Source organism: Mytilus edulis, chromosome 9, assembly GCF_963676685.1.
Source record: "Mytilus edulis chromosome 9, xbMytEdul2.2, whole genome shotgun sequence".
NCBI classification, from domain to species: Eukaryota; Metazoa; Mollusca; class Bivalvia; order Mytilida; family Mytilidae; genus Mytilus; species Mytilus edulis.
This window is the reverse complement of record NC_092352.1, coordinates 16,198,443-16,225,769: the sequence shown is the minus strand read 5'-3', so window position 1 is coordinate 16,225,769 and position 27,327 is coordinate 16,198,443. Positions and strand designations below refer to the sequence as shown.

Below are 27,327 nucleotides of genomic sequence, written 5' to 3'. Positions count from 1 at the left end.
GTTTTTTTTTCCTTTTCAATATAAGAATCAAGAGATGTATGTGGTATGATGTCCAATGAGACAACTATCCACCAGAACCCAAATGGCGAAAATACAAACCAAAGAAATAACCAGATACTGTTAGATCACAAAATCTTACAGATTATCAGGGACATCACTTGCTCTAAAATTTAATGAAGCATCAGTATTTAAAATACATTTGTGAATACTTAGCCTATTTTTATGCCCCACCTACGATAGTAGAGGGGTATTATGTTTTCTGGTCTGTGCCTCCGTTCGTCTGTCTGTCCGTCTGTGCCTGTGTTCGTCCCTCCGGTTAAAGTTTTTGGTCGAGGTAGTTTTTGATGAAGCTGAAGTCCAATCAACTTGAAACTTAATACACATGTCCCCATGATATGACCTTTCTTATTTTAATGCCAAATTATAGTTTTGACCCCAATTTCATGGTCCACTGAAACTAGAAAATGATAGTGCAAAGTTCAGGTTAAAGTTTTTGGTCAAGGTAGTTTTTGATGAAGTTAAAGTTATATCAACTCGAAACTTAGTACATATGTTCCCTATGATATGATCTTTCTAATTTTAATTCCAAATTAAAGTTTTGACCCCAATTTCACGGTCCATTGAACATAGAAAATGATAGTGGGAGTGGGGCATCCATGTACTATGGACACATTCTTGTTCACCCTTTTTCTCATCATTTGCTACCTTGCCTTTTTCTTCTGGAGAACAATTTTTTTAAGAACTCCCAGCTGTTTATAATGGTAAGGTAACAATTCAAAAGCGCTTACTTAGTATAGTGATTCTAATTTGATTTCTAAATACTTTTACAGGTACTCAAAATCTATCAAAGAAACCACTAGAAAAGGAATTCAATATTGCTGCTAGAAATAATGAGCCACAAATTCTGAAAAACATGCAGAATTCAATCAAGAGAAGTCATAATAACAACAATGGTGGAGGAAAAGTTAGTAAACCATCACCTAACACGACAGCTACCTTATCAACAACTGTAGAAAATGTAGCCTCTAATCTAGAACAAGAACCAGAGAATATGGAGTCTGACCATACGGTTGATGTCAAGGCCACTGAGAGATTAGAGGCTATTATTAATAATGTGATGGCCAATGAACTGGATAATTCCGCATCAACCAGAGAAGAACAGATTTTAAGGAAACAACAGATTTTACAAGAGTTACAGAAGGTTGAAAAAGAGTTACAGGAGAAGGCTCAAGCTCAACTGATACTTAGTGCTCACCATCAGCTAGAACAGCAACAACAGCAACAGCAGTTACACCAAGTCTTACAACAGGGGGCAAAGGCATTACAAAATAAACTTGATGCTCAGGTTAAACGTAAACAAGATGAATTAACCTCACCTGATGATCTCACCTTAGAGGAACTGTGCATTGAATCATCTGTTGATCCAGAACCATCTAATGATCTGGACAAACAAATAAGCAATATTTTGACAACTGATGGTTCAACTGCAGTAGGACAAATTGTCTTTCCAAATATACCTTATGACGGGGTAATACCTGTGACATCTAGTCAGCAAGTAGAAGAAGGAAGTCAGGCAATGGATAATAAGGAATTATGGGCAAGAAATAATGGAAATACGCCCAAACGTAATGTTAACAAAGTAACCAGGACATCTAGAAACAATCAGATTGTAACCTCTACCACTTCAACAGTGACCACTTCTTCATCAATTGTAAATGGTATCTTAACACCCGACCAAGAAAATGGTAAGTTAATCACAGTATGTAGATGACAAATGCATTTTCTAAAATGAAAAAAATATGAAACTACACTTCATGAATTAGGTCATCAAAAGCCTGATTTTCTTCATCAAAAACAACCATAAGTAAAAATTTCAAAATCAAAGAATAAAGTCATCCTTTGGCTTGTCGGTAGAACTGTTGAATGGGGTCCATGGTTTAATCCACAGTGACACTTTTATATTGGAAGGAAACAATTGAAGGAATTTTTTTTTGTTTCTGTAGTAAAGGCTATTCTTTGCAGTTTCATAAATAGTAATAGGTTTTTGAGAAAAACACTAAACACACTTACAGAAACTTGTTTTGCATATAAGATGACGAGTTTACCCACTATCTTATTACTATTTTTATGATATTTCTATTTTCAGCAATTGCCCAAGGTATACCACAAATTGCAAATCCTGGGTCACTGACTCTTGCTGCTTATAAACAACAGATCCAAACTTTGTCAGTGAGGCAACAACAACAGCAACAACAAATACAGGTTCAACAACAACAAACTCAAACGATTCAGTTTCCACAACTAACCCTTACTCCAGAACAACAAGAACAACTACTTCAGATGTTATCACAACCAAACTTTGCTGCCCAGCAACAGTTAGCATCCCAGCACATTCCTATTGCAGGGCAACAAATTGTTCAACAACAAACCATTGGACAACAAATCAGTCAACTTCAACCGTATATACAGCAGCAGCTTCAACAACAACCTCAGACTGTTCAAGCACTGCCACAGGCTTTTATACCACAACCCTTGATCCAACCTCACCTGATATCTCCGCAACAGTTGTCTCAGCAACAGCAACAACAGTTACTGCAACAACAACAACAGGCACAACTCCTTCAACAACAGCTTCAACAACAGATTAAACAGCCACCACCAGTACCACCAGCAACCATGCCCAAAAACCAACGACCAAAGCGTCATCTGTATAACAACCAGACAGTACCAGGCATGCAAGGTCTAGAGACGATTACTCCTCCACCTTCCACTCCGCTGACACCCAATCCTTCACCAGCTTCTCCACAGAGTATATCACCACTCTGTGCTCCAGTAGACTTAGATTCTCAGACAGAGAGCAATCATGATACAGCTTTAACTCTGGCCTGTCATGGTGGTCATGCTGAACTTGTCAGTTTGTTATTGTCCAAAGGAGCTGACATAGAACATCGAGACAAGAAAGGTATAATAGTAAAAAAGTATTTTTTTCTGAAATTTTTTGGTCAAGGAAATGGTATAAAACATAAATAGTTTCAATTACTGTATCATAAGAACAAATCAGTTAAAGCTGCTTATTTGTTGTTGTTTTTTTTAGGAAGAGGGGTAAACATACTTAAACCATCGGTAAATTGAACATTCAGTCATTCTGGATCAAATAAAATGAAGTTCATGTAAGGCTGAGGGGAAAAAATCTGTCACGGTAACTTCAAAAAAAAAAATGTTATCAACCAACCCTGTTTTTGACACAGACTTCTGTTAATCAACATAATAATTTATCTAACTTGCTTCTACTGGCACAGAAAACCAGTAAAACATTTTATTAATGTCAAAAGGTATTCCAAATAGGTTAAAATCCAAGAAATTTGCACAGCAGGTGCTTCAAAAACATTGCAAATGGCTGCATTTCCCGTATTTGAAACTAATTACGGACCCAGACCTGGAAAAACCATGCATATTTTCCGCATTTTGTTTACAATGTAAAAAAAAATCTAAAAAAAATCGGACCTACCAACCCTATTTTCCAAAATTATGTTACCGGAAACATTTTTTTTTTGCCTTAATGAACCAGATGTAAAAAAAAAAAAAGAAAATCAAGTCTTCATAAAGTTAATTAGAAATATGTATATGTTTTTTTTTGCTTCAGGATTTACACCACTGATACTAGCTGCTACAGCAGGACATGTAGATGTGGTGGAGATTTTATTGGATCATGGTGCTGACATGGAAGCACAGTCAGAAAGAACCAAAGATACACCATTGTCTCTGGCTTGTTCTGGAGGAAGATTCGAGGTAAATGTACTGAAATAGACTGCATACTTTATATACTGTAAAAGTTTTAGTTTCTTATTACAGCTCTTCTATAAATGCATGCAAAGCAAACCTTTGATCAACTTGCTTGCTATGTTTGTTTGGGTGTTTGTAAACAAAAAGGTAGGTAGTCTGTTTCAGTCTGTTTACTATATACTGGAATTTGATTGGACAATAAACATTACTTTTCTTGCATGTCAGTTTTTAGTATCCTATCAAATCCCAGTATTTATGAAACAGACTGAAACTCTGCCTACCTAATTTTTGCAAATATCCAGTCAAACACATCAAGTAAGTTGATCAAAGGCGTGCTTTGCATGCTTTTATAGAAGAGTTGTAAATAATATATTTAAAATTTAGGAAGTCCTTTGCATGACAGGAAGGAATCTATTCTTAACCCCATCACTTTGGTATGCTCCACAAAAAAAATTGATGTGACCCTCATTTATCTTTGGCTTTACTTAAACTTAGATATTAAAGATCAATTGGGTTTTTTCTACTGGATATTTATTTGCCAGTTAAAATAGCCTTTGAAATCTTGGTAACGGTCATAATCTGTCCAATTGAATGTTTTCAAAGAGTTTCAACCTCAAACTGTACAGGGCCCAATGGGAAAAAACATAAACAGGATATATCCCCTACAAAAAGAATAAAATCTTAAAACAGTAAGTTTCCTTTCTAGAAAATGTTTTTAGAGCAATGTGCCCAGAAACTTATCAACTTAAGTAATTACAAAAAAATTCTTTAAGTTTAACTTGAGTATCAGTTGAATTGTGAATTATTCTGAGCTTATTATATAATGTATTTGTACAGGTTGTGGAGTTACTTTTGAGTCGTGGTGCTAACAAGGAGCACAGGAATGTATCTGACTACACTCCCCTTAGTCTAGCTGCCTCTGGAGGATATGTAAACATCATCAAACTCTTACTGTCTCATGGTGCCGAAATCAACTCCAGGTAAGATATGTGTTAAATTTACTGGTAATTGGAAAATTTAAAAATTGTTTTGCATACTGTGGATTCATTTATTTTCGTGTGTACCAATTTTCATGGATCGGTAACACTTGCATGTTCGTGGATATTTAATCTCATGGTTGTGATGCAGTCTACATACAAGCCTATAGTAAATTTGTCATTCATGAAACATTAAATTTCGTGGTTCACCTGTAACAACGAAATCCACAAAAATTTGTATCCAACAAGAATTAATAAATCCATAGTATGTCAAAATTATGTCTTCTTGAACACAGTTTGAAAATAGATAAAACATCTGGGCAGCTGAATTTTATTTTTATTTTACTTTATAATTGAATATATGAGGCAAATCTGTCAACAAAATTTTTTTGAGAAAAAAATATAAAAATTTATTTATTAGGTGTTTAAATTTTTTTCATAAATTAAACTTATGATCTTACTTTTAAATCCAAATAAATCTGAGGTATACAATTCTATTTCAAAGGACTGGCAGTAAGTTGGGCATTTCACCTTTAATGTTGGCTGCAATGAATGGGCATACAGCTGCTGTGAAACTTCTACTTGATATGGGCAGTGATATAAATGCACAGGTAATTAAATTTGAACACTATTTAATGTACTGCAAATGTTATTTTGTCTGATGATCTGAAATGACACTTGGAAAATCATTAGTAAGCTATATAGCAGTACTAGTACAGAATTTTATGTAGAATTATAGATGAAAGATGGATGATAAGGGCAATTGCAGAAATAGATCGTAAAAGGATTGTTGAAAATGTAATTTATACCTCACTTTCGGCAGAAAAGAAAAACAATGCCAGACATCATAATATCATAGATCAAAGAGAAAATGTAAACAGTACTGTAAAACCATCCTACATGTAACTTCCATCAATTTTCAGATTGAGACTAATAGAAACACAGCTTTGACTTTAGCATGCTTTCAAGGTCGTCATGAAGTTGTGAGTCTACTTGTGGACAGAAAAGCAAACATTGAACATAGAGCAAAGGTGAGTAATTTTCTTAGGTGCTTCTATTAGGTGTAAAGAATTAGTATTATGTCAATTAATTCTCTTGTATTAATTTTGAAAAGAAAAAAAAGGGTTTAGAAATCTGTCTAGCAGTCTAATTGGGCATAAAGCAAAATGATAAATTTTCTCAGTTACTCAGTAGATGATGATATGTTAAAAGGATTTACAAATATTGGCTCAAATTAAGTTCTTACATGTATGTTCTAGTTTGAAGAAAATAAATTGTGGAAAAAATTAATTTGCCACAGTTCCGGAACATCTTTTATAATTACAAGATTTTTTGATTGGGGAACTAGCTGTTGATAATGTTGAAAAAAATAGTCATTTGATCACCTAATTGTAGACTGGTTTAACACCATTGATGGAAGCAGCTTCAGGTGGTTATGTAGAAGTTGGGCGTGTATTGTTAGACAAGGGAGCTGATGTCAATGCTCCCCCTGTCCCTTCATCAAGAGATACAGCTTTAACCATTGCAGCTGATAAAGGACATTATAGATTTGTGGAATTACTCTTGTCGAGGTAAGGATGTTCACTGTATTAAGCTAAGAGCAAATTATACAATAAAAGGATTGTGGTGCAACAACTTCCCATCCAAATTTAAAAAAAAAAAAATCAGATGAAAGCAGGTGTAATTGAATATCTGTTAACTATTAATCAACAGTAGAAAACTTTGAAATTTAAATTAGGGGGGGGGGGCTGTTTCTTTTATGTTACAGTGAAATTATAATATTTGTAAGGTTATGAAAGTGCCATATTGAATGAAATAAAAATGAATTTGTGTTATTCATACAAATTAAGATGAATGCCATATACATAATGAAAGCATATGATTTCAGAAGTGCTCAAGTTGATGTGAAGAACAAGAAAGGCAATTCTCCACTGTGGTTAGCATGCAATGGTTCGTATTTAAAAACATTAGTAGATCTCTTTAGCTTTTTGTCATAGAAGCGTATTTAAATCTACATTTTAAATGAATTCTTTATACATCACCTTAACTTGTTAAACATGCATTCATATCGTGTAAACCTTACAGAATAAACGGAAGTGTGTTAAATACCTAGGTATACACACTAAAAATGTGGTTGATAGTTGGCCCAGTTTGTGAACCTCTTATCAGATTATTGTCACCTGCATAATGCTATTTCTGTATTGCATAGTAATATTAGATTCATTCATCTATTTACTGCAAAATAGAGATGACAATAATGAGGTTTAATTAATTTACTACTAAACAGTCTCTTCAACAATGAGCAGGAGGTATAATCAAAAAGCAATAGCTCATTTTGTTTAATTTTTTTTATTTATATAAAAGATGCCAGCTGAAAGCTGTGAGAAAAAAATTCACAAGTAAGTTGCAGGCATAACAATTGAAAGTGATTTGTAGAATTGAATTAATGAATAAAATGTCAAGATTATAAATTTAACTGAGAGAAATATTTATTTCAGGTGGACATTTAGATGTAGTACAGTTACTTGTTTCTGCCCATGCAGACATTGATAGTCAAGACAATAGAAAAGTATCATGTTTGATGGCAGCATTCAGGAAAGGGCATGTAAAGGTTGTCAAATGGATGGTTAAACATGTAAACCAGTTTCCATCAGATCAAGAATTATCTAGATACATTTCTACTGTTCAAGATAAAGTAAGTAATAAAGTTTAGAAACTTGTTAAACAATTTTGTTCTAAGTTGGTCAATTGACCTTAAAAGCTGCCCTATGAAAGAAAAAAATAACATATTTTTATGTTTAACATTGCTTAATGGTAATCTTGATATAAGCATGGCTTTTTTGCATTAGATATTTAAACAAATTAAGGACACTCTTACTGGGACCAGGATTGTTCTGTTTTCTGATGGTCTTGTTTCTCTCCTTATACTCCTGCTTTTGCAACCAATAAAACTGACTGCAATGAAAAAGCCAAGTGGGCTAAAAATGTCTTAAACACTAATCAATCAATCAGATGTTGCAGATTTTGAAGATTTTTTCCTCAAACTTCAGAACCAATTGAATTAAATATTGACAAGATTCATCATCACAGTGTCCAGTTTATAGTTTATTTATTATATTTTGGTGCATGTACCCACATGGCTGCCATGGCTTACAGCTTATTGTGACAATAAATTTCTCTGTTCTACTTCAGGAATTGGCAAAGAAATGCCAGCAGTCAATGGAAATAATTGTTAGTGCTAAAGATCGTCAAGCTGCAGAGGCAAATAAGATAGCATCTATACTTTTGGAAGAACTAGACAAGGAAAGAGAATCACAGGAGAAAAAAAGAGCTGTGGCGGCTAAGAAAAGAGAAAAGAAAAGACAAAAGAAGAAGGAAAAACAAGAGAAAGAAAAAGATCCAACAACAACGTAAGCCTTTACCTATTTATCATTTTATAAATTTTGTACTACTTTATACCTTATAGTCACAAATGGTAAAATATTGGTTTAAATTATAGTTTGCTTGAGTGTGGAAATAAAGGTTTTTTAAATGGCATCTTTTGGAAAAAGAAATCAGAATAAAACAATGCATTCAGATATAAAAAGAAACAGCACTTATTTTTAGGTCATTTATTGAGAATATGTTTATTTCATTGGTTAGATTTTTGATGAAAGGTGATGATTTTTTTGATTTTTTTTTACTTATTTACCTTACCCAGTAGGAATTGATATGTTCATTTTGAAACTTAATTGGAATTTTTGATTTCAGTAAAAGTTCAACACCTGAGCCTGAAATTGATATTCAAGAAAAAGATGAGGTGATAGACGACATAATAGATGATCCAATACGGGTAGCACCACCCATGGCAACAGTCACTTCTACTATTGGTATAACGTTACCGATTGGCAATGAACCCAAGTACACCAAAGCTAGTCGTAACAAGAACAACAGAGCAGAGACTACTGTAACAGCAACCGAGTCAAAGAAAAATAAGAAAAATAGAAGAGAAAAAGAGAAACCATTGGATGTTGATGTTCCGCCAGTCTCTATATGTTCTGTTATGACAGCAACACCTACAATACCAATAAAACAAACAACAACAAATAATAGTGATAATAACAACAAGTTAAAGAGAAAGAAAGATCGATCAGATGTATCACTTAAATCAGGTTCTACAGGTTAGTATTGACAATGTAGATACGTTTTACATTGTGTTACATATTAACTGATATACATTCAAGAAATCTATACTTCAGCATGTTCTTTTTTATTTTAACTACTTGAAATTTTTATTTTCAAAAATCAGTTTTATTGTCTAAATATGATGATATAAACCTGGAAATTTTGGCACTAGTGTGTGTCAGTACAGAAATGCAATTAAATACCAGTGTAAAAAAAGATTGTAGAAAGCAAATTTTAAGTGAGACCTAATTGTTGAAGTGCCAAAGGTTAAAGCACAGAAATCACAACAATATCCTTTTTAACAGCATACAGATTTTTTTTAATGAGACATGCATTAACTTGTATAGGATGTCTCATACATTTTTCAAAGGGTACAAGACTTTTAATGATCTTTACTTGTTATTCTAGGTATTGGTGATCTAGATGATTTTGGTACACTTCCAGAAAAACTGAAGATCTCTGACAGGGAGGTGGAGAAGTTAAGGAAGAGTGTGGAGAAAACAAAAATATCTAAATTGTAAGTTGAAATTATTATGAACATTGCTTTATTGTAGGATGAGCAATTATTCTGTATTGTGAACTGTTACTAAAATGCAAAATAAGCAACATTAAATGTTAGCTTGCATTTGTGTGGACGTTTGTAAAAGAAACAGGCTAATTTCATAATAGGTTCTTAGATATGGACATACACTAAATATAGTTTCTGTTCTCTACTTAAGTTTTCCTCTATAACCTAATGTTACGAAACGTACGGATTAACACAAAACACAGATCAGTTCAAGATAAAAGTAAAAAAGACAATGACTTACACATAAGGAATAATTATAAGCTAAAGACATCAATTAACATAAAGGTTACACACATATTTGAGACATGCATATAACATAAAGGTTACACATATTTGAATGTGACATAAAGACATATTAGCAAGGACATAAAACAGCAACTTATAATTGATCATGTTTTCCTAGACCAGTATTAAAATCATATCTTATGCCATTTTTTTTTTATCTGCACAATGTTAAACAACATGGCTCATTAATAAATAAAGAAGTTAACAAAATCTACAATTCCTGTAGCTTTCAGTGATGGGTTATGAATTTAAGATGCTTTTGCAAATCATTAGTAATTCTACATTAAATTTTTGTCACTTTGACAAGAAGTCTGGAATTAAATTTTTTTTTTTCATTGATATATATTTTTAAGATATGAATATTTGATTTTAGGGACAACAAACATGAAAACCAAGGGAAAGTAAACATTGAAGTGGTACATCAGCATAAAATTTCTCCTGGTTTATCTAGTCCAAAGAAAGGTCAGAAAAAAGAAGAGGGATGGAAAGAAGTAATGAGGAAGTAAGTTCTTTAAAAGCAGATTGTAACTTTGACGAAATCTGAACCTTAATGTATGTTAAATGTAATTTTTTGTTTGTCTACCTTCTATTCACATGACATAAGAACCAATATTTGTCAATGTTTTTATGAAAATATTGGACTTGCATATAAAGGAACTGTGAGGTAGAAGATGGGTTTGCATTGCATGGGTATGTGTATCAATTTATTTTCAATAGCAAAAGTTGTCAACATAGGTTATTTTTTTTATAAATAAGAAGTAGACATTGACATTTAAAGTACTATATGATGTATTGTTATGTTATTATACATACAAGTGCATTTTAACTTGTGCTTTACTTACATTGGTTCAACTTGATATTAACATTTATATCTCTGGTACTGTATTATGTAAGATATTCAAAATGTATACTTTTACTATTGTTTTGTTATCCAACATTATTAGTAAGAAGAACTTAATATTTGATTTATATTTACCTCCCTTGTCATAAGTGAATGCTTCGAGGCTCCATCATCTGATTTAACTTGAGAATATATTTAGCATATATAAGTAATGACATGCTGCCTAATAATTTTCATTTTACATGAATTTAATTGGTTTGCTTCTTATTTTAGGTCAAAACGAGTACAGGTGTCGTCATCAGCTATAAGTCGTGTGATTGGTCGAAGTGGTTGTAATATTAATGCTATTCGTGAAGTGTCTGGAGCACACATAGAAGTAGAGAAGCAGAAAGGAAATGGTGGAGAAAGGGTCATTACTATCAAGTAAGTGTTAAACATCTATGTAGATAAATCAATGGGATGATCACATAAAGTCAAAATCTTTTAATGACTAATACTGACAGATTTTAATATTTTTATGCCCCACCTACAATAGTAGAGGGGCATTATGTTTTCTGGTCTGTGCCTCCGTTCATTCATGCGTCCGTTCACTTCAGGTTAAAGTTTTTGGTCAAGGTAGTTTTTGATGAAGTTGAAGTCCAATCAACTTGAAACTTAGTACACATGTTCCCCATGATATGATCTTTCTAATTTTAATGCCAAATTATAGTTTTTACCTCAATTTCATGGTCCACTAAACATAGAAAATGATTATGCAAAGTTCAGGTTAAAGTTTTTGGTCAAGGTAGTTTTGGATGAAGTTAAAGTTACATCAACTTAAAACTTAGTACACATGTTCCCTATGATATGCTCTTTCTAATTTTAATTCCAAATTAAAGTTTTGACCCCAATTTCACAGTCCACTAAACATAGAAAATGAATTAAAGAATCTGAATATAAACCAAAACACTTACAATTTTGTTTAAGTTTACATGTTACTGTGAAGATACCAGAGGGACGGTCAAACTCATAAATCGAAAATAAACTGACTATTCCATGGCTAAAAATAAAAAAGACAGACAAACAATAGTACACATGACACAACATAGAAAACTAAAGAATAAGCAACACTAATCCCACCATAAACTGGGGGTGATCTCAGGTGCTCCGGAAGGGTAAGCAGATCCTGCTCCACATGTGGCACCTGTTGTGTTGCTCATGTTATAACAAATCCGGTAAATAGTCTTATTCACTCTAGGTCACATTCATGAAAGGGAAGGGGATTGTAGTTACGAAGTAACGAACATATCCGATATCATCTGTGAAAGGATTATTCCAGAACGGTCAACCACCATGTGATGGCGTCCGTAAAATTTACGAAGGGATGATTACAACCTAAACTTTAAAAGCTATGAAAAGGAGCATTGTTATCCTGAAAGTTGCTAAATATATTTTTAACACGAAGAACTGCATTTTGACCTTAAATATTGTCATTTTTATCAATTAAGAACTAAAGAGTAACTGTCATCCACAAAGATCTTAATTCCCAAAAAAAAGATATTTAGAAACAACACTGCATCGTAAAACATTCCTGATTATTAAACTGTAATGTGTAGAAATGAAGTCCTGGATTTGAGCAATATTTTGATCTTTTATAGGTCATATAGACTTTGAAAATCACATGCTTCTGCATTATATTTTATTGTAGTAATTGTGATAGGATAGATAGGTTTTGGGGATAAAAAAAACAAATAATTTTAAATCTAAATTTGGTAGGTTAGAAGTCAATTGTTTGATAATCATTCATATAACAGCTGATTTTTTTCTTCTTCAGAGGACCACCTGAAGGCACTAAGCAGGCACATGCTTTGATAATGGCATTGGTATCTGATCCTGAAAAAGAATTAAACGAGTTGATACCAAAGTATACTAATAAACAACCCCCACAAAAGGAGTCCATGTATTTTAGTATTGATACTTCCGTACCAACCACTTCTAGTGTCAGTTCTTCTGTTTCATCTACTGTTGTTACATCGTCTTCAAGGTCATCTGGTGGTGGAAGGTCAGGATCAAGGTCACAGACTTCAAATGTTCGACTGGCAACACTTCCAGCTAGTATTGGTGTTTGGGGTGGACCTCCGACTACATCTACTATTACTTCACCTCGAAGAAATCAACAGAAATCAACATCGTCTATTCCAGCAGGATTAAACCAGGATAAAAATGTCACTAGACAACTTTTCCCTATGGAGAGTAAAAAACCTATATTTTCGAATCCACCAACCACTAGTACCAATAACAGTCTGACTTATACTTTTGCATGCTCTTCAAGCAAGGTTACAACAAGTCCATCACCAATATTTTCTGCGAGCAAATTAGATATGCCTCGATCCCCAGGTCCACCCATGGTTAAAGTGTTACAGCGACCGCCTAATCAAAAGAATGAACCACTGCCAATAGTTAGTAACCAACAACAATCAATGTCTAATGGTCCAGTGCAATCAACAAATGCTCCACATGGAACATTTTCACCCTTTAATAATTCATTTAGCAATGTAGCTGATCAGTTTCTCAAGAGAGATGAATCAGCAGAACGTATGAATTTTGCAAGCGTTGCTGCAGCTGGGGTTGTCGCCTCAATGGGAAATAGTCCAATGTCTGAAAGTTCTGGTTTACCTGGCCAGATGGGAGGCAAATCAGATGCAGCTCTCCAGGCCAAAGCTCCAGGATATAGACCAACAAATATAAGACCTATGACCCCTCAGGAAATGGAGGCTCAAAGAATATACAACTTTGTTGGAATGCAAGGAATGCAACCAGTAAGAATTGGTGTTGGAGAGAATGAACTGAATAGAGCTCCAGGCTACAGAATGCCTAACCAGTCACCAGTAATATCTCCAAGAAATCAGGGAGAACTGTCACCACCTAGTCATTCTATTGGTCAGTTGCAGCCTCGTAAAGATGAATATACCACTCCAAATCAACCACTTACTTTACCCAAGATTGAAAGTACATTGAATCCAAATGCTCCTGACTTCACATCACGGCAGCCAGGACAACCACAAGGACAGAATATACCCCCTGCAATGTATCTACAGTCTCTCTATTTAGCACAACTCTTTAATAACCAACCTGGTAAGATTTTCACTTCATAATCTGTAACTGTTTGTTTTATGTGTTTACATTTACATCAATGTAGACCATACTGGACATGAATCACTATATGAGGCATTCTTTTTAACTAATAAATGTATACGTGTTCCAGACCATACTGGACATGAATCACCATATGAGGCATTCTTTTTAACTAATAAATGTATACGTGTTCCAGACCATACTGGACATGAATCACTATATGAGGCATTCTTTTTAACTAATAAATGTATATGTGTTCCAGACCATACTGGACATGAATCACTATATGAGGCATTCTTTTTAACTAATAAATGTATATGTGTTCCAGACCATACTGGACATGAATCACTATATGAGGCATTCTTTTTAACTAATAAATGTATATGCATAATACTTTCCTCAAGTGAGTTTAAAATGTAAAATATTGAAAAAATGGTAGGATTGTATATTATTTAATTGTTGGAATTGACTGATCTCTGATCCTCTTGTAGAATTATTGTCAATAACAAACTGTCAATTGACATGACTGGTACATTTTATATTATATAAATATATTAAACGAAATCAAAGAAAAAATTCTGTAAAGATCTGTTAACTGTCAGACTGTAGGAAAATTATTCATATATAACCTCAGTTGTGAGTTATTGTTTATGGCAACAACCAATATTCTTAACCAAATGAGCAGTAAACTGTAGTTTACATTTTTTCCCTGCTAGTGATATACAGCACATATCAAATTGTCCAGTGACGGAAGTAGGAAAGATGGGAAAAAACTGGAACACTGATGATAAATTATAAATATATTTTAGGTGGACCAAGTAATTCTCCAAGTATGAACCCACAAAGTATGATATCACAACAAGAGTTTGCTAGTCTAATAAGTCAGTTTGTTGCTAGTGGTCAGGCTCAGGGACCACCTCCACCTGTACCACCATCAAGTGGACCAGGGGGGTTTGTACCAGGCCCCCAAAATATACAACCAAGACCATTTTCACCACTACAAACAGGAAGACCTAATAGTGCCCCAGTAATGGGAGTTATTCCTAAAGGTTAGTACAACATACAGAATAAAATAGATTTAAGATATAAAAAAGGTTAATATTCAATTGTATTAAAATATTTGTAGCTGAAATAATAACATGTGTACACTCAATAATCTGTGTCCAGATTGAAGCATTATGAAATGAATCTTGAGCAAAGTTTATGGTTCCATATTTGCAAAACTGAAAAGGAAATTGACATCAAAGATATTTGTAAGAATAATTGTTTTTTCTTTGATTTTACTTTAAATAACTTCACTAATTATATAGTTCTACAATTTTATGTCTGTCAGTTTGGTTAAGGTAACTCTGGGATGAGTATATTCTGTTTTTAAGTGGATTTTTGACAAATATTTATATTGTCCATTGTGCTTCCTCCTCAGTTATTTCCAACTTATTTGATGAGAAAAATCCTTGTTGATATACTGTAAATTAAGAAATTATTGTGTTTGTTTATTATTGCAATTTTTTAAAACAAAACACAAATGTGAGATTAATTATTACAATATTAGGAAAATATGCATTCAGTTATATGTATTGGATAATGAAATGCGAATTATTCTCATACAGACGCAATATTTACCTTAATAAAGACCTGACTATAATCTCTGAATTAACAAAATCATTTTCATTATCATTAGATAACAAAAATTGGGTACAAAAAGTAAACATGTGTATCTATTTTATTTTCTTCAGTAGTGGATGGTAGCTCACCTGGACCAGTACCTCCAAGTTCTGTATCACCTTTGCCTGCCACACCTCCTCCTATGATGGAACCAATCAAGGGAGATGATCGGAAGCATTTACGGCCCATTGGTGGTGAAAGGGCTCAGCGGAGAGCACCTGGTGGACCTGGTCAAGTCAACAATATGACAAATAATTTCACTACTGACTATAAAACAGCAGTGTGGAACCTTGCTTCAGGTTAGTAGAACTTGGTAATGGTAGCGTTGAATTATCTTCTACAAATAATTACTACCATGCTACCAAATTAAGATTCGATAATATGCTTAAACATTTTTAAGAATCTGTCAACTTATTGAAAAAAAAATTAATCCAACCTGACTATATATAGATATAACAAGATGTGGTATCAGTGCCAATGAGACAGTAAAAATTGTCTTCAAATCTGAAATGAAAAGCTTTGAATAAATATAGGTTTAACATATTTGTGTTTCGTTCATTTAAAAAAAAAAATAAGGCCGTTGGTTTTCTCGTTTGAATTGTTTTACATTGTCTTATCAGGGCCTTTTATAGCTCACTATGCGGTATGGGCTTTGCTCATTGTTGAAGGCCGTACGTTGACCTATAGTTGTTAATGTCTGTGTCATTTTGGTCTTTTGTGGATAGTTGTCTCATTGGCAATCATACCACATCTTCTTTTTTATATTAACAGTTATATTAATTATTGTAATGCTTTGGAATTATGAAACGTCATATTTATTATTGTAATGATTTGGAATTATGAAACGTCGTATTTATTATTGTAATGCTTTGGAATTATGAAACGTCATATTTATTATTGTAATGCTTTGGAATTATGAAACGTCATATTTATTATTGTAATGCTTTGGAATTAGAAATCACCAACTTATGTTGCATTTTTGCTATGAATGAAATACTCACATTATACAAATCAACAATGAGCCAATTATAAAGTTTCAAGAATTATATAAATTAAACATTTTAAACATAAACTTTTATCTCCATTTAGAGTTAAGTATGCAGTGGAATCCTGTGAGCTCTGATGTAATGACTTCGGTGTCGAACCCTCCCATCATAACCTCCTCTGTGATATCCCATGGATCACCTACACCTCAAATGGAAGATGGTCCTCCGCCATCTTTACAAAACAACACCGATTTCATGAACGGTCCAGTTGATAAATCATTTGAGGTAAGTCCAATATATTCATTTCTTTTAAAATGAACACCTTCCATAAAATCCATACTATTACCCATCATAATAAAAAAAAAAAAAAAAAAAACATTATAAAAAGGACGCACACTAATTATTATCCAGCATTTGAAAAAGAAACATTTTGAAAATGTACATGGAATGTAAAAATCATTTCTCTGTATAACGTATCTAGTTTTTAGGTCTAAAGAATTAAAGTTTGTACTTTTGATCAAAAAAATATGTGAAAAATATTTATTTTATTCATTAATTGTGCAAATGAAAAGCTAAAACAAATATCCTGCTGAGTAGATTCTAATACAGATATTTTTTAAATTTCAGAGTAATGTAGATATGAATTTCCTGAAGTGTGCCGGAAACTCGTTGCCACCATCTTTTAATCCTGGCCCTCTTGGTGATCATATGCCTAACATGTGGAATGCCCCAGTGAAGGGGCAAATGTCTGAACCCTCTGATAAAGGGGTAAGACATCATCCAAAAGTATCTGCCTAATTTTGTATGGTAATATCTCCATGACAAAAATGGTGCATGAATTTAATTTGTTTTTGTCTGGTCTGTGGCTAATGTCACAGAAGATGTGAAACATAGGGATGCTTATCAGCGGCATCATTTCAAACTTTTTGTATAAACTAAGCTAAATATTTCAGAAGGTAGAAGACCTAGATTCCTCATATCTTATATACAGATTTTTTTTTTAAATTAAGAGTAAGAAAACAGTATATTTGGTATATATAAACATCTCTGTCAGACAGGGTTCACAGGGTTCAGTTTTTTCGTGTTTTGTCTGTAACTTAAAGCAATATCTCAGTAATATCTTTTGTATGGAATAGGTGTCTGTCTAGCAGGGTTTATCTGACTTAACCATATTTTATGGATCATTGCTATTAATATTAGTTTTACCATAATCATAAATTTCAGTATTTATAACAAAATTTAGAATAATAAACCTCATGATTATTAAAAACTCTCAGTATCAATATTTGTGAAATTAAAGGTGTTGTGGCTTCTTTATTGAAAAATAATGATAGGGTAAATATGTTATTTGTCACTGATATTTGGGAGGTGAGAAAGTGCTTGTTTACTCAAATGTTCTTATGATGTTGTATATAGTGGTGCGATCTGGAACTGCACATGTGTTCTTATGCTCAAATCAGTTGTCAAATGAAGACAATGATTAGCTTGAATAATTTCTATTTGGGAAGATAATATTTCTGACTTAAATCTGCAGTTTCTCATCATGTTTGAAATGAGGGGATTTCATGTGTCTTCAGAATAAAATCAGGCGAGACATTTCAGTATGTGCACTCATGTCATTAAACTGAATTGTGTTATATTATATGAATGCTTAATACATGGTCCCCTACCATGATGGCTGCCACAGCAGAGTAAATTTTCAAAAAAATAACGCAAATTATTGGAAACTTAAACCACACATTTCAATGATGATTTTCTATTTGAATAATGTTATGATTGTGTCTACAACCACAAAACAGACTAAAAATGAATAGGATCTACTATGAACATTTACATGAAAATGTTCAAAATAAACTTGAGAATGGAAATGGTTAATGTGTCAACAACAACCTGACCATAGAGCAGACAACAGAATCGGACACATTTTAACCCAAAGTCAGAAATTGATGTTCTTAAAACATGAAAAAAAAGTCTTCAGCTCAAGAAAAACACGAATGAAAGAAAATTGAAAGAGAAATTTGAATAAGATACTTATTGCATATTGAATTTCTGACATTCTCGTTGTAAATGCTATACTTCTTTCTATTTTAGATGTGGAATTCCTGGAGCTCTCAGACAAGTTTGTGACTGTTGTTGTTGCCATTGTATAGAAAGCTGGAAGTCTTTATGTGTTAATGGACGATTATAAGCTTGGCGTCTTTTTTTTTTTCTTGTTAATTGTCAGACATAGCATTGCCCTCTTTCATTATAGATAAAAATATCAGCAGGGTGAACGCCCTTGTTGTAAGTTAATAAATGTCTTTGAGTTTCTTTATACAGACACGTAAGGGATAGCGGAAAAATTGATTTATATAGACTGAAGATCAAGATCTTCTCAATTTGTAATTTATTGGTGTTTGTACAGTTCTGTCGGTGTCAAATCTCAAAAAGTTGGAAAGACTCCTGGAATGTTTTGTATTTCAATGAGTAGTGGACTATTCTAGCTATGCTGTTTTGCTCGAGTAGTATGACAGACTGTCTTGACAAATAATGTTTAATATGCTTTCATTATTCACAACATGTGTTTCTGGAATAATCTTCAGCTACAAATGAGACCTTAATAAATATCAGAATATGTGGTATGGGTGCCAATAAGACAACTTAAGTTTGGAAACATAAAACCAGAAGGGCCTCAACAGAACACAAGTAAAGGTTGGTTACCTGATGGAAATGTACTGTTTGGTTTGCCAAGTTGAAATTGTCTAAGTGTATTAAATATCTACATCAACTCTGATTTTCACATACCTGGTAGTCATAAAAAAGATTAAATGTTTTTGCAAACAGGTTCCTTTCTGGCATTGAAACTTTTCTTAACAGTATAAACTAAGATGTGGTATGATATTAAATTAGACAACTCTCCACCAGTGACCAAATGATGAAGAATAAAAATATTTTGTTCCCTAAATTTTAGCTCCAAATAGGGTCTGGTGAGCTTTTGAATCACTTAAACGATCGTCAACTGTAAACTTTTTCAAGAATCTTTTCCTGAGGCTTCTGGAGTGAAATTTGAACTAAATCATTATTTGGATGTTAAGTTGAAAAAAGATGTGTCCAAAGAGAGTGCCTGGCAACCAATGTTGCAATTTTACCTATAATCTTGGGTCATTTATAATGATGTAAATGGCAAAAATGGTTAACTGGAAAAGATGAATCGTCAGTCAACTAATCATCAGTTCTGTGACTTTTTCAAAGGGGGTATTAGTTTTAGATGTTGAAAATTGAAGGAAACTAGATCTTTGCTACAAATGTCTAAATATAAAAAATAAGTGAAACATTTTACAAAGGAAAGTCGACTCACATTAGTTATTATTCTTGAGTGATAGATTTTGACCATATTCATGGTTTTTATATAGTCTTGAAGGAGCCTAAAAGCTGGACATGGGTATGATGTTTCTGGCGGCTGTATCAATAATATCTTGGTTTGTGATTAGTCGGTTTATGGGGGAACCACTAGTCGTAGGTCAAAGATATCTGGTATGCAGTTGTATTAGCATTGGCACATCTTAATTCTATGGAAATTGGTCCTGTACCTTCAGTTATATAGTTAATTTACTTCCAATATTTTTCATAGTTTTAATATTTTTATTTAACATCTACATTTTACAATCAAAATTGCAAAATGACAACACATATTTCTGCGGTAATAGTTAATGCCCTTTGCCTTTTACCCATGTCTGTCTACACGTCCCAAAATTGGATTCCTTTGTCTTACTTTAGTTTGCCTAAACCAAATGTTATGAAACTTATACACAGATCAAGTTGAATTTTGAAAGTGTCCCTTTAACCATTTCAGAATTATGCCCCTTTTCAAACGAAAAAAAATGCTGATTTTTTTTGTTTCCGATCTCGAACTTAAGTTTGCCTCTACCAAATGCCAAGAAACTTGCACACAGATCAAGTACAAATTTGTGAAATGTCACTATTACTGTGTCGAGTTATGTCTCTATATAATCTTAAATGCAAACAGGGGCATCATTTGTGTCCCATGAACATATTCCCCGTTTATTTTTATATAAAAAAAGGGCAATTGGTTCACTCTTCAATTTGTTCAAATTTGGCATGTCAGACTATGTCATGAAAAATAAGAAATATTCTGCAATTTTATTTCCTAGGGAATAAATACTAAATGCATTACAGTATTTTTTCCTTGCTGAATAAAGACAGAGTCGAATTTAGGGTGGGCCCTCCCCCCTTTTCTTGGAAAAGTTTAGTTCATTATATTGGGAATCACTGGAGCGGGCCCCTCTTAGGCAGTCAGTGGGCCCCCACTTCTTAAAATTATTGGATCCGCCACTGAAAGAGTATAAAATATTTGTTCCAACAAGAACAGACAAGAGTGCACACGCTGAAATGTTTCACCTTCTATACTAATCATTGATATTATGTTGATAGTCCTAAGTATAAAGCTAAGCTTTATTACAACTGTCACATAAACTTAACATTAACCAAGATAACTAAACAAAGACCAATGAACCTTGAAAAAGAAGTCCAGGTCAGATGAACCATGCCAGGCAGACATGTACAGCTAACAATGCTTCTATACAACATATATAGTTTACCCATTACTTATAGTTTAAGAAAAATAGACCAAAACACAAAAACTTAACACTGTGCAATGAACCGTGAAAATGACGTCTGACACAGTTAAATAAAACCTGTGCGACTGACAAAGATCATAAAATATTTACATACACCAAATATAGTTGACCTATGGCATATAGTGTTAGATAAAAAGACCAAAACTCAAAAACTTAACTTTGACCACAGAACCATGAAAATGAGGTCAAGGTCACATGACATCTGCCTGCTAGACATGTACACTTAACAATCATTCCATACAACAAATATAGTAGACCTATTGCATATGGTATGAGAAAAACAGACCAAAACACAAAAATTTAACTTTAACCACTGAACCATGAAAATGAGGTCAAGGTCAGATGACACCTGCCAGTTGGACATGTACACCTTACAGTCCTTCCATACACCGAATATACTAGCCCTATTGCTTATAGTATCTGAGATATGGACTTGACCACCAAAACTTAACCTTGTTCACTGATCCATGAAATGAGGTCGAGGTCAAGTGAAAACTGTCTGACAGACACGAGGACCTTGCAAGGTACGCACATATCAAATATAGTTATCCTATTACTTATAATAAAAGAGAATTCAACATTACAAAACATTTGAATTTTTTTTTCAAGTGGTCACTGAACCATGAAAATGAGGTCAAGGACATTGGACATGTGACTGATGGAAACTTCGTAACATGAAGCATCTACATACAAAGTATGAAGCATCCAGGTCTTCCACCTTCTAAAATATAAAGCTTTTAAGAAGTGAGCTAACGCCGCTGCTGGATCACTATCCCTATGTCGAGCTTTCTGCAACAAAAGTTGCAGGCTCGACAATAATATGGCAATATTATTAACAAAGTTTCCAGTTAGTTGGAACAGGTATATGTGTTAACATTGTTGAAGACTGTACAGTGATCTTTGGTTGTTTAAATCATTGCCCCTGATGGATAATTGTCTACTTGGCAATCATACAACATATCTTTATTTTCATATGAAGTGGGCCTTTATTGGTGCACATTTTTCATAAAAATTAGGAAGATTTACAGTTAGATACAGCATCCTGTTCTATGTGAAGATTACTGCAATGAAAACATTGAATATAGGACCAGCACTGACCAATAGCAACACACTTCCACTGCACTATAAAAATATGATAGTCAATAGAGGCATATATACATATTTATTTACAAGATCAATCAATACATGCTTTTCAAATAAATCTGCTGACATTTATTTTGATGATGGAAGTTATCAAAATAAAAATAAAAATATACATTTTTAAATACAGTTCTTAGCACAAAACCAAAATATTTTCTATAACTGATTTTCTCTTATTTTATAAAAGTAAGACTAGTAAGATTCATAAGTAATATGACATTGGACAAATTTGTTTAGAATTCTACAAAATGAAAAATGGCTTACATTCATTGGTTCAACTTTTAATGGTGTTTGCAAAATTATCCAAAACAAAATCACAAATTTTTCTCTAAATGATTAGGTTCTTCAATATCTTATGAATTAGATCATATTTAGTAATTTCCCTTTTCTAGTTTTGATGCCAAGTCAAATCTTTCCACAGATCCATCCTTTAGAGCTCTAATGAGTTCAGTCTTTGTTGCTCTCTCCTTGTTCTCTTTTGCCCACATGACCAATGCTTGATAAATCTGATCTCTCAAACTTCGTGGATAATCTGTCTCTACTATATCAACATCAGAATCAGACATACCTAAGGCTCTTAGATAAAATCTCCATTCTCTGCTTAGGTTCTTCATTAGGAAATTAAATTCTGGTCTCAGAGCTACAAAAATAAGTTATAATACTAATAGTAATTTGTTCCTTTAGTACAAATTAACTTGGAATTATTTTTAGTTATGGAATTTGCATAATTTCTTGTGTTTGAAATTTTGTACTTAAATGTTCTGTGCTGCGCACAACACTTTCTATTACAAAGAAGATAGTACATTTTCAACACCATCTATACAAAATGCATTCATTGTATGGGAAGTTTTATGAACTGCTCAAAACATTATAATACCAAATAAACATGGAATTTATTGAAAATTTTAAGCACAAGAAATTATGCAAATTCCATAAATAAAAATAATTCCAAGTTCAAATAATTGCCTGTTATTTGTTCATTATTTAAGAATTGAATGCTTCTTTTTGTAACTTCATTGGGGTGTAAAAGCGTTGACCGAAGTACATTTTGTATGAAGTGCGGAAGCGCTTCATTCTAAAAATGTACGCACAGTCAACGCTTTTACAACCCTATGAAGTTACAAAAAGAAGCATTCAATACTTATAATTACATTTTTTAGCTATAGGATCATGAAAACACGAATTTTATATTTTTTTTTGTTTAATTCACCTGTGCACTTTATTGTGGGACCTCGTGTTATCATGAATGATAAGTTTTATTGAGTGATGCAATTGCTTAAGGAATAACACATGATGGTGCAGGTAGCCAATCAGAACAACGTATTATAATGAAACATACATCTAATGTAATTATTGGAATATGCAACATTCTTTTGTAAAAGCTTTAATTTAAATGCGAAAGAAAGGCAATGTTCGCCAAGCTTTCTCCTTTTTCATAGAGAGTACTAATACATGTTTTATTATGCCTACAATGTACAGAACAAAATAATGTTTTAGCAAACAATTTACAATTCACGCATGAAAACTCTATTTTACCGACGTAGATGAGTATGAGTATACTATTTTGTATTTATATAGTAACATGGTCGACTGTAGGATAGAAGTCCTTCTTCCAGCACGTGAGAAAAAAATGTGTGCTTCAGCCGACAAAAAAAGTTTAAATCGATTACTAAGGCAGCAACCATTTGATTTTCTGGGGGGGGGGGGGGGGGGGGGGCTATGGTTTTTTTTGGAAAAAAAAGTTTGTTTCCAGTTTTTGGAGAAAAAAATAATTTGTTTTTGATTCTGAGAAAAAAAAATTGTTTGTTTCACCCTCAGCTGCCACTATATGTAATGCTAAAATTGAAAGAAAAAAGTTTGTACAGAAAAAAAAACCATAGCCCCCCCCCAGAAAATCAAATGGTTGCTGCCTAATAAGTCATGGAAATTTGGTGTAATATCCCTAAACTATCTTCCGGCATGTTAATTTTTGGTTTGTATTAACGACTGTTTACGTCATCATCTTACTTTAGCGTATGGAAGCATCGCACTTTAGCGTAGACCATCGCACTTTAGCATGACCATCATACTTTAGTGTCCCAATCGCACTTTAGAGTCCTACATATATATTATTTAAGATTTCAAAACATTCTGTATAAATAATATGATACTCGCCCTGACACCTCACAAATATGTAAAGTTAAATTTATCCTATAAAATGTGTCTGTAAATGGCACTTCTTTCTCATACATGAAACAATTTGAATAAGTAATAAATTTCACGATTCCATTTCATGGATCTGTGATCAAGGTTAAGTTTTTATAATAAGGGCTGTTCCTCAGGTACTATTAGCAGTATGTCAAATATGAAATGATTGTATTCATCTGACCTTGACCTCATTTTCATAGTTCATCTGTGAATTAATGTTTTCATGGTTTCTGCTTTTGGTCGGGTACATTGTAGTTGTCTCTTTGACAAATTCCCCATTTCCATTCTCAATATAATTTTAAGGTTTGGTCAGTTACTGTACTCAGATACTATTATAAATATATTAACTATATTTCATTTATAGAATTATTGCATGGTGAACATTGCTGTCTTGCAAAGTTGATATTCTATTTTCATTAAAATGAGGATTTCTTCTGTGTGTTAAGCATTGCTGTCACTTTGAACTTTAATGTTTTACTTCAATAAAACACAGTTTTTAATTACTCACCATTAAGTTGCTGTTGTACAATAGGATCTAAAAATATAATGAAAATAATTGTAAACATGTGCGCACAATTAGCAATTAGTTTTCAGTATCAATTAAAAGACTTTTCACCAGGTTTGTATTTACTAGAGCAATACAATGCATGTCACATGTGGAGCAGGATTTGAAGAAACTATGAACACTACTGTTTTTGGGGATTTTTTTTGGTTCTTGTTGCTTCCATGAGGTGTTTTGTGTACTGCTATTTGTCTTTTGGTCTTTCAACATGTATGAGTTTGATTATCTTTATGGTATCTTATGCCTAAACAATGCATATCTATTGTATCGCAAGGTACAGACAATTAGAGACCCTCATCTGTGCCAGCAGTTGTTGTTGACAGATCCAGATATTAAACTGGGGGCCCACTGACTGCCTAAGAGGAGGCTCGCTCTTGTCATGCTTAAGTGATTCCCTATATAATCAACCATTTTTTTTCCTAGAAAAAGGGGATGCCTAGCCCCCTGCCCACTCCCCCCTTAAATCCGACTCTGGCAGTGCAATGAAAATACAAAGGAATAAAAGAGAAACCAAGTCAACCAAGTTACACTCTCCGTATATACATGTACATCCAAGTATACTACATCTTAAAGACAAGAGTGCACACGCTGAAATGTCTCGCCTTCTATACTAATCATTGATATTATGTTGATAGTCCTAGGTATAAAGCTAAGCTTTATTACAACTGTCACATAAACTTAACATTAACCAAGATAACTAAACAAAGACCAATGAACCTTGAAAATGAAGTCAAGGTCAGATGAAACATGCCAGGCAGACATGTACAGCTAACAATGGTTCTATACAACATATATAGTTGACCCATTACTTATAGTTTAAGAAAAATAGACCAAAACACAAAAACTTAACACTGTGCAATGAACCGTGAAAATGAGGTCAGGGTCAAATAAAACCTGTGTGACTGACATAAAGATCATAATATATTTCCATACACCAAATATAGTTGACCTATGGCATATAGTAGATAAAAAGCCCAAAACTCAAAAACTTAACTTTGACCACTGAACCATGAAAATGAGGTCAGGGTCACATGACATCTGCCAGCTAGATATGTACACCTTACAATCATTCCATACAACAAATATAGTAGACCTATTGCATATAGTATGAGAAAAACAGACCAAAACACAAAAATTTAACTATAACCACTGAACCATGAAAATGAGGTCAAGGTCAGATGACACCTGCCAGTTGGACATGTACACCTTACAGTCCTTCCATACACCGAATATACTAGCCCTATTGCTTATAGTATCTGAGATATGGACTTGACCACCAAAACTTAACCTTGTTCACTGATCCATGAAATGAGGTCGAGGTCAAGTGAAAACTGTCTGACAGACACGAGGACCTTGCAAGGTACGCACATATCAAATATAGTTATCCTATTACTTATAATAAGAGAGAATTTAACATTACAAAAAATTTGAACTTTTTTTTCAAGTGGTCACTGAACCATGAAAATGAGGTCAAGGACATTGGACATGTGACTGACGGAAACTTCGTAACATGAAGCATCTATATACAAAGTATGAAGTATCCAGGTCATCTACCTTCTAAAATATAAAGCTTTTAAGAAGTGAGCTAACGCCGCCGCCGTAGCCGCCGTAGCTGCCGCCGCTGCCGGATCACTATCCCTATGTCGAGTTTTCTGCAACAAAAGTTGCAGGCTCGACAAAAATTGATTACATGAAGGTAGGATTTAAAAAGATACAACAGGTTGTATATATAATGATTTATAAATTAAGGAAAACAAAATTTATCAAAAATAAGAAGCATAAATAAAATTATATTTTGGACTGTTTCAGACATTAAATTGTACACTAGACTTATTTTCTTTGCAAAATTTATTTACATGGAGTTTTTTAGCTACTGACCTAGGAACAATGTTAATGAAATAATTTTTTTACCTTCTCTTCTACTAGCAACACCATTATGAGATTGATGCACAGGTTGTGGGACAACAGGTTGAGCTTGTTGAAAAGCCTGATGTTGAACTCCAGGTGAAACATCCATTGGAACCTCTCTATTTCCTACAGGATGATTTAATCTGATATTTCCAAATTGTTCAATAACACTGATAGCATTTAGTTTTTCACACTTGACTAAAAGTTGTTTCAGGAAAGATGTGTTATTTGCTGTCAGTTTTTCTCTTGACTGTAATTCAGTGAATAAATCCAAAGCAGTTTCCACTTTTTCCATGTCTCTTTTTTTCACAATATCTTTACACATAAATTTCATGCGATGTATGTCATCAGCGGTCAAATGTTTTGCAACATCAATTAACATCGAGTTGAATTCCATGTCTCCCATAACTGTTATATCTATCTAATAATGTTTAATCATAATACAGGAAATCCCTTCACCAACTTTCACTTTGAATGGGTTTTTACCTTGGTGAACCTGAATTAAGTATT

At 33.3% G+C, this 27,327-nt stretch overlaps 2 protein-coding genes across 5 annotated transcripts in view; one reads left to right on the top strand and one right to left on the bottom strand.

The window, feature by feature from the left end:
* Window positions 1-18,679, top strand: part of LOC139487702 (ankyrin repeat and KH domain-containing protein 1-like) — a 29,276-nt gene extending 10,597 nt beyond the window's left edge. For 2 of the 4 annotated variants that reach the window (XM_071272692.1, XM_071272690.1), the window contains exons 15-34: window positions 831-1,745; window positions 2,147-2,962; window positions 3,644-3,789; window positions 4,621-4,763; window positions 5,266-5,371; window positions 5,684-5,791; window positions 6,156-6,331; window positions 6,649-6,710; window positions 7,259-7,455; window positions 7,953-8,170; window positions 8,511-8,920; window positions 9,333-9,441; window positions 10,151-10,279; window positions 10,892-11,041; window positions 12,432-13,732; window positions 14,542-14,781; window positions 15,469-15,696; window positions 16,487-16,668; window positions 17,011-17,151; window positions 18,475-18,679. In XM_071272692.1, the coding sequence (XP_071128793.1) occupies window positions 831-1,745; window positions 2,147-2,962; window positions 3,644-3,789; window positions 4,621-4,763; window positions 5,266-5,371; window positions 5,684-5,791; window positions 6,156-6,331; window positions 6,649-6,710; window positions 7,259-7,455; window positions 7,953-8,170; window positions 8,511-8,920; window positions 9,333-9,441; window positions 10,151-10,279; window positions 10,892-11,041; window positions 12,432-13,732; window positions 14,542-14,781; window positions 15,469-15,696; window positions 16,487-16,668; window positions 17,011-17,151; window positions 18,475-18,510 (5,813 nt within the window). In that variant the 3' untranslated portion in view covers window positions 18,511-18,679. Of the gene's footprint in view, window positions 1-830; window positions 1,746-2,146; window positions 2,963-3,643; window positions 3,790-4,620; window positions 4,764-5,265; window positions 5,372-5,683; window positions 5,792-6,155; window positions 6,332-6,648; window positions 6,711-7,258; window positions 7,456-7,952; window positions 8,171-8,510; window positions 8,921-9,332; window positions 9,442-10,150; window positions 10,280-10,891; window positions 11,042-12,431; window positions 13,733-14,541; window positions 14,782-15,468; window positions 15,697-16,486; window positions 16,669-17,010; window positions 17,191-18,474 lie in introns of all 4 variants that reach the window. The other 2 variants (XM_071272693.1, XM_071272691.1) reach the window with 1 other exon arrangement.
* A 3,484-nt stretch (window positions 18,680-22,163) lies between these two features.
* On the bottom strand, window positions 22,164-27,323 carry LOC139489580 (FAS-associated death domain protein-like). The gene is made up of 3 exons (XM_071276157.1): window positions 26,821-27,323; window positions 24,856-24,882; window positions 22,164-22,800 (listed from the first exon to the last, which is right to left on the bottom strand). Exons 1-3 carry the CDS (start codon window positions 27,221-27,223, stop codon window positions 22,532-22,534), a joined length of 699 nt encoding a protein of 232 aa, XP_071132258.1. The 5' UTR covers window positions 27,224-27,323; the 3' UTR covers window positions 22,164-22,531.
* Between the last annotated feature and the right edge of the window lie 4 nt (window positions 27,324-27,327).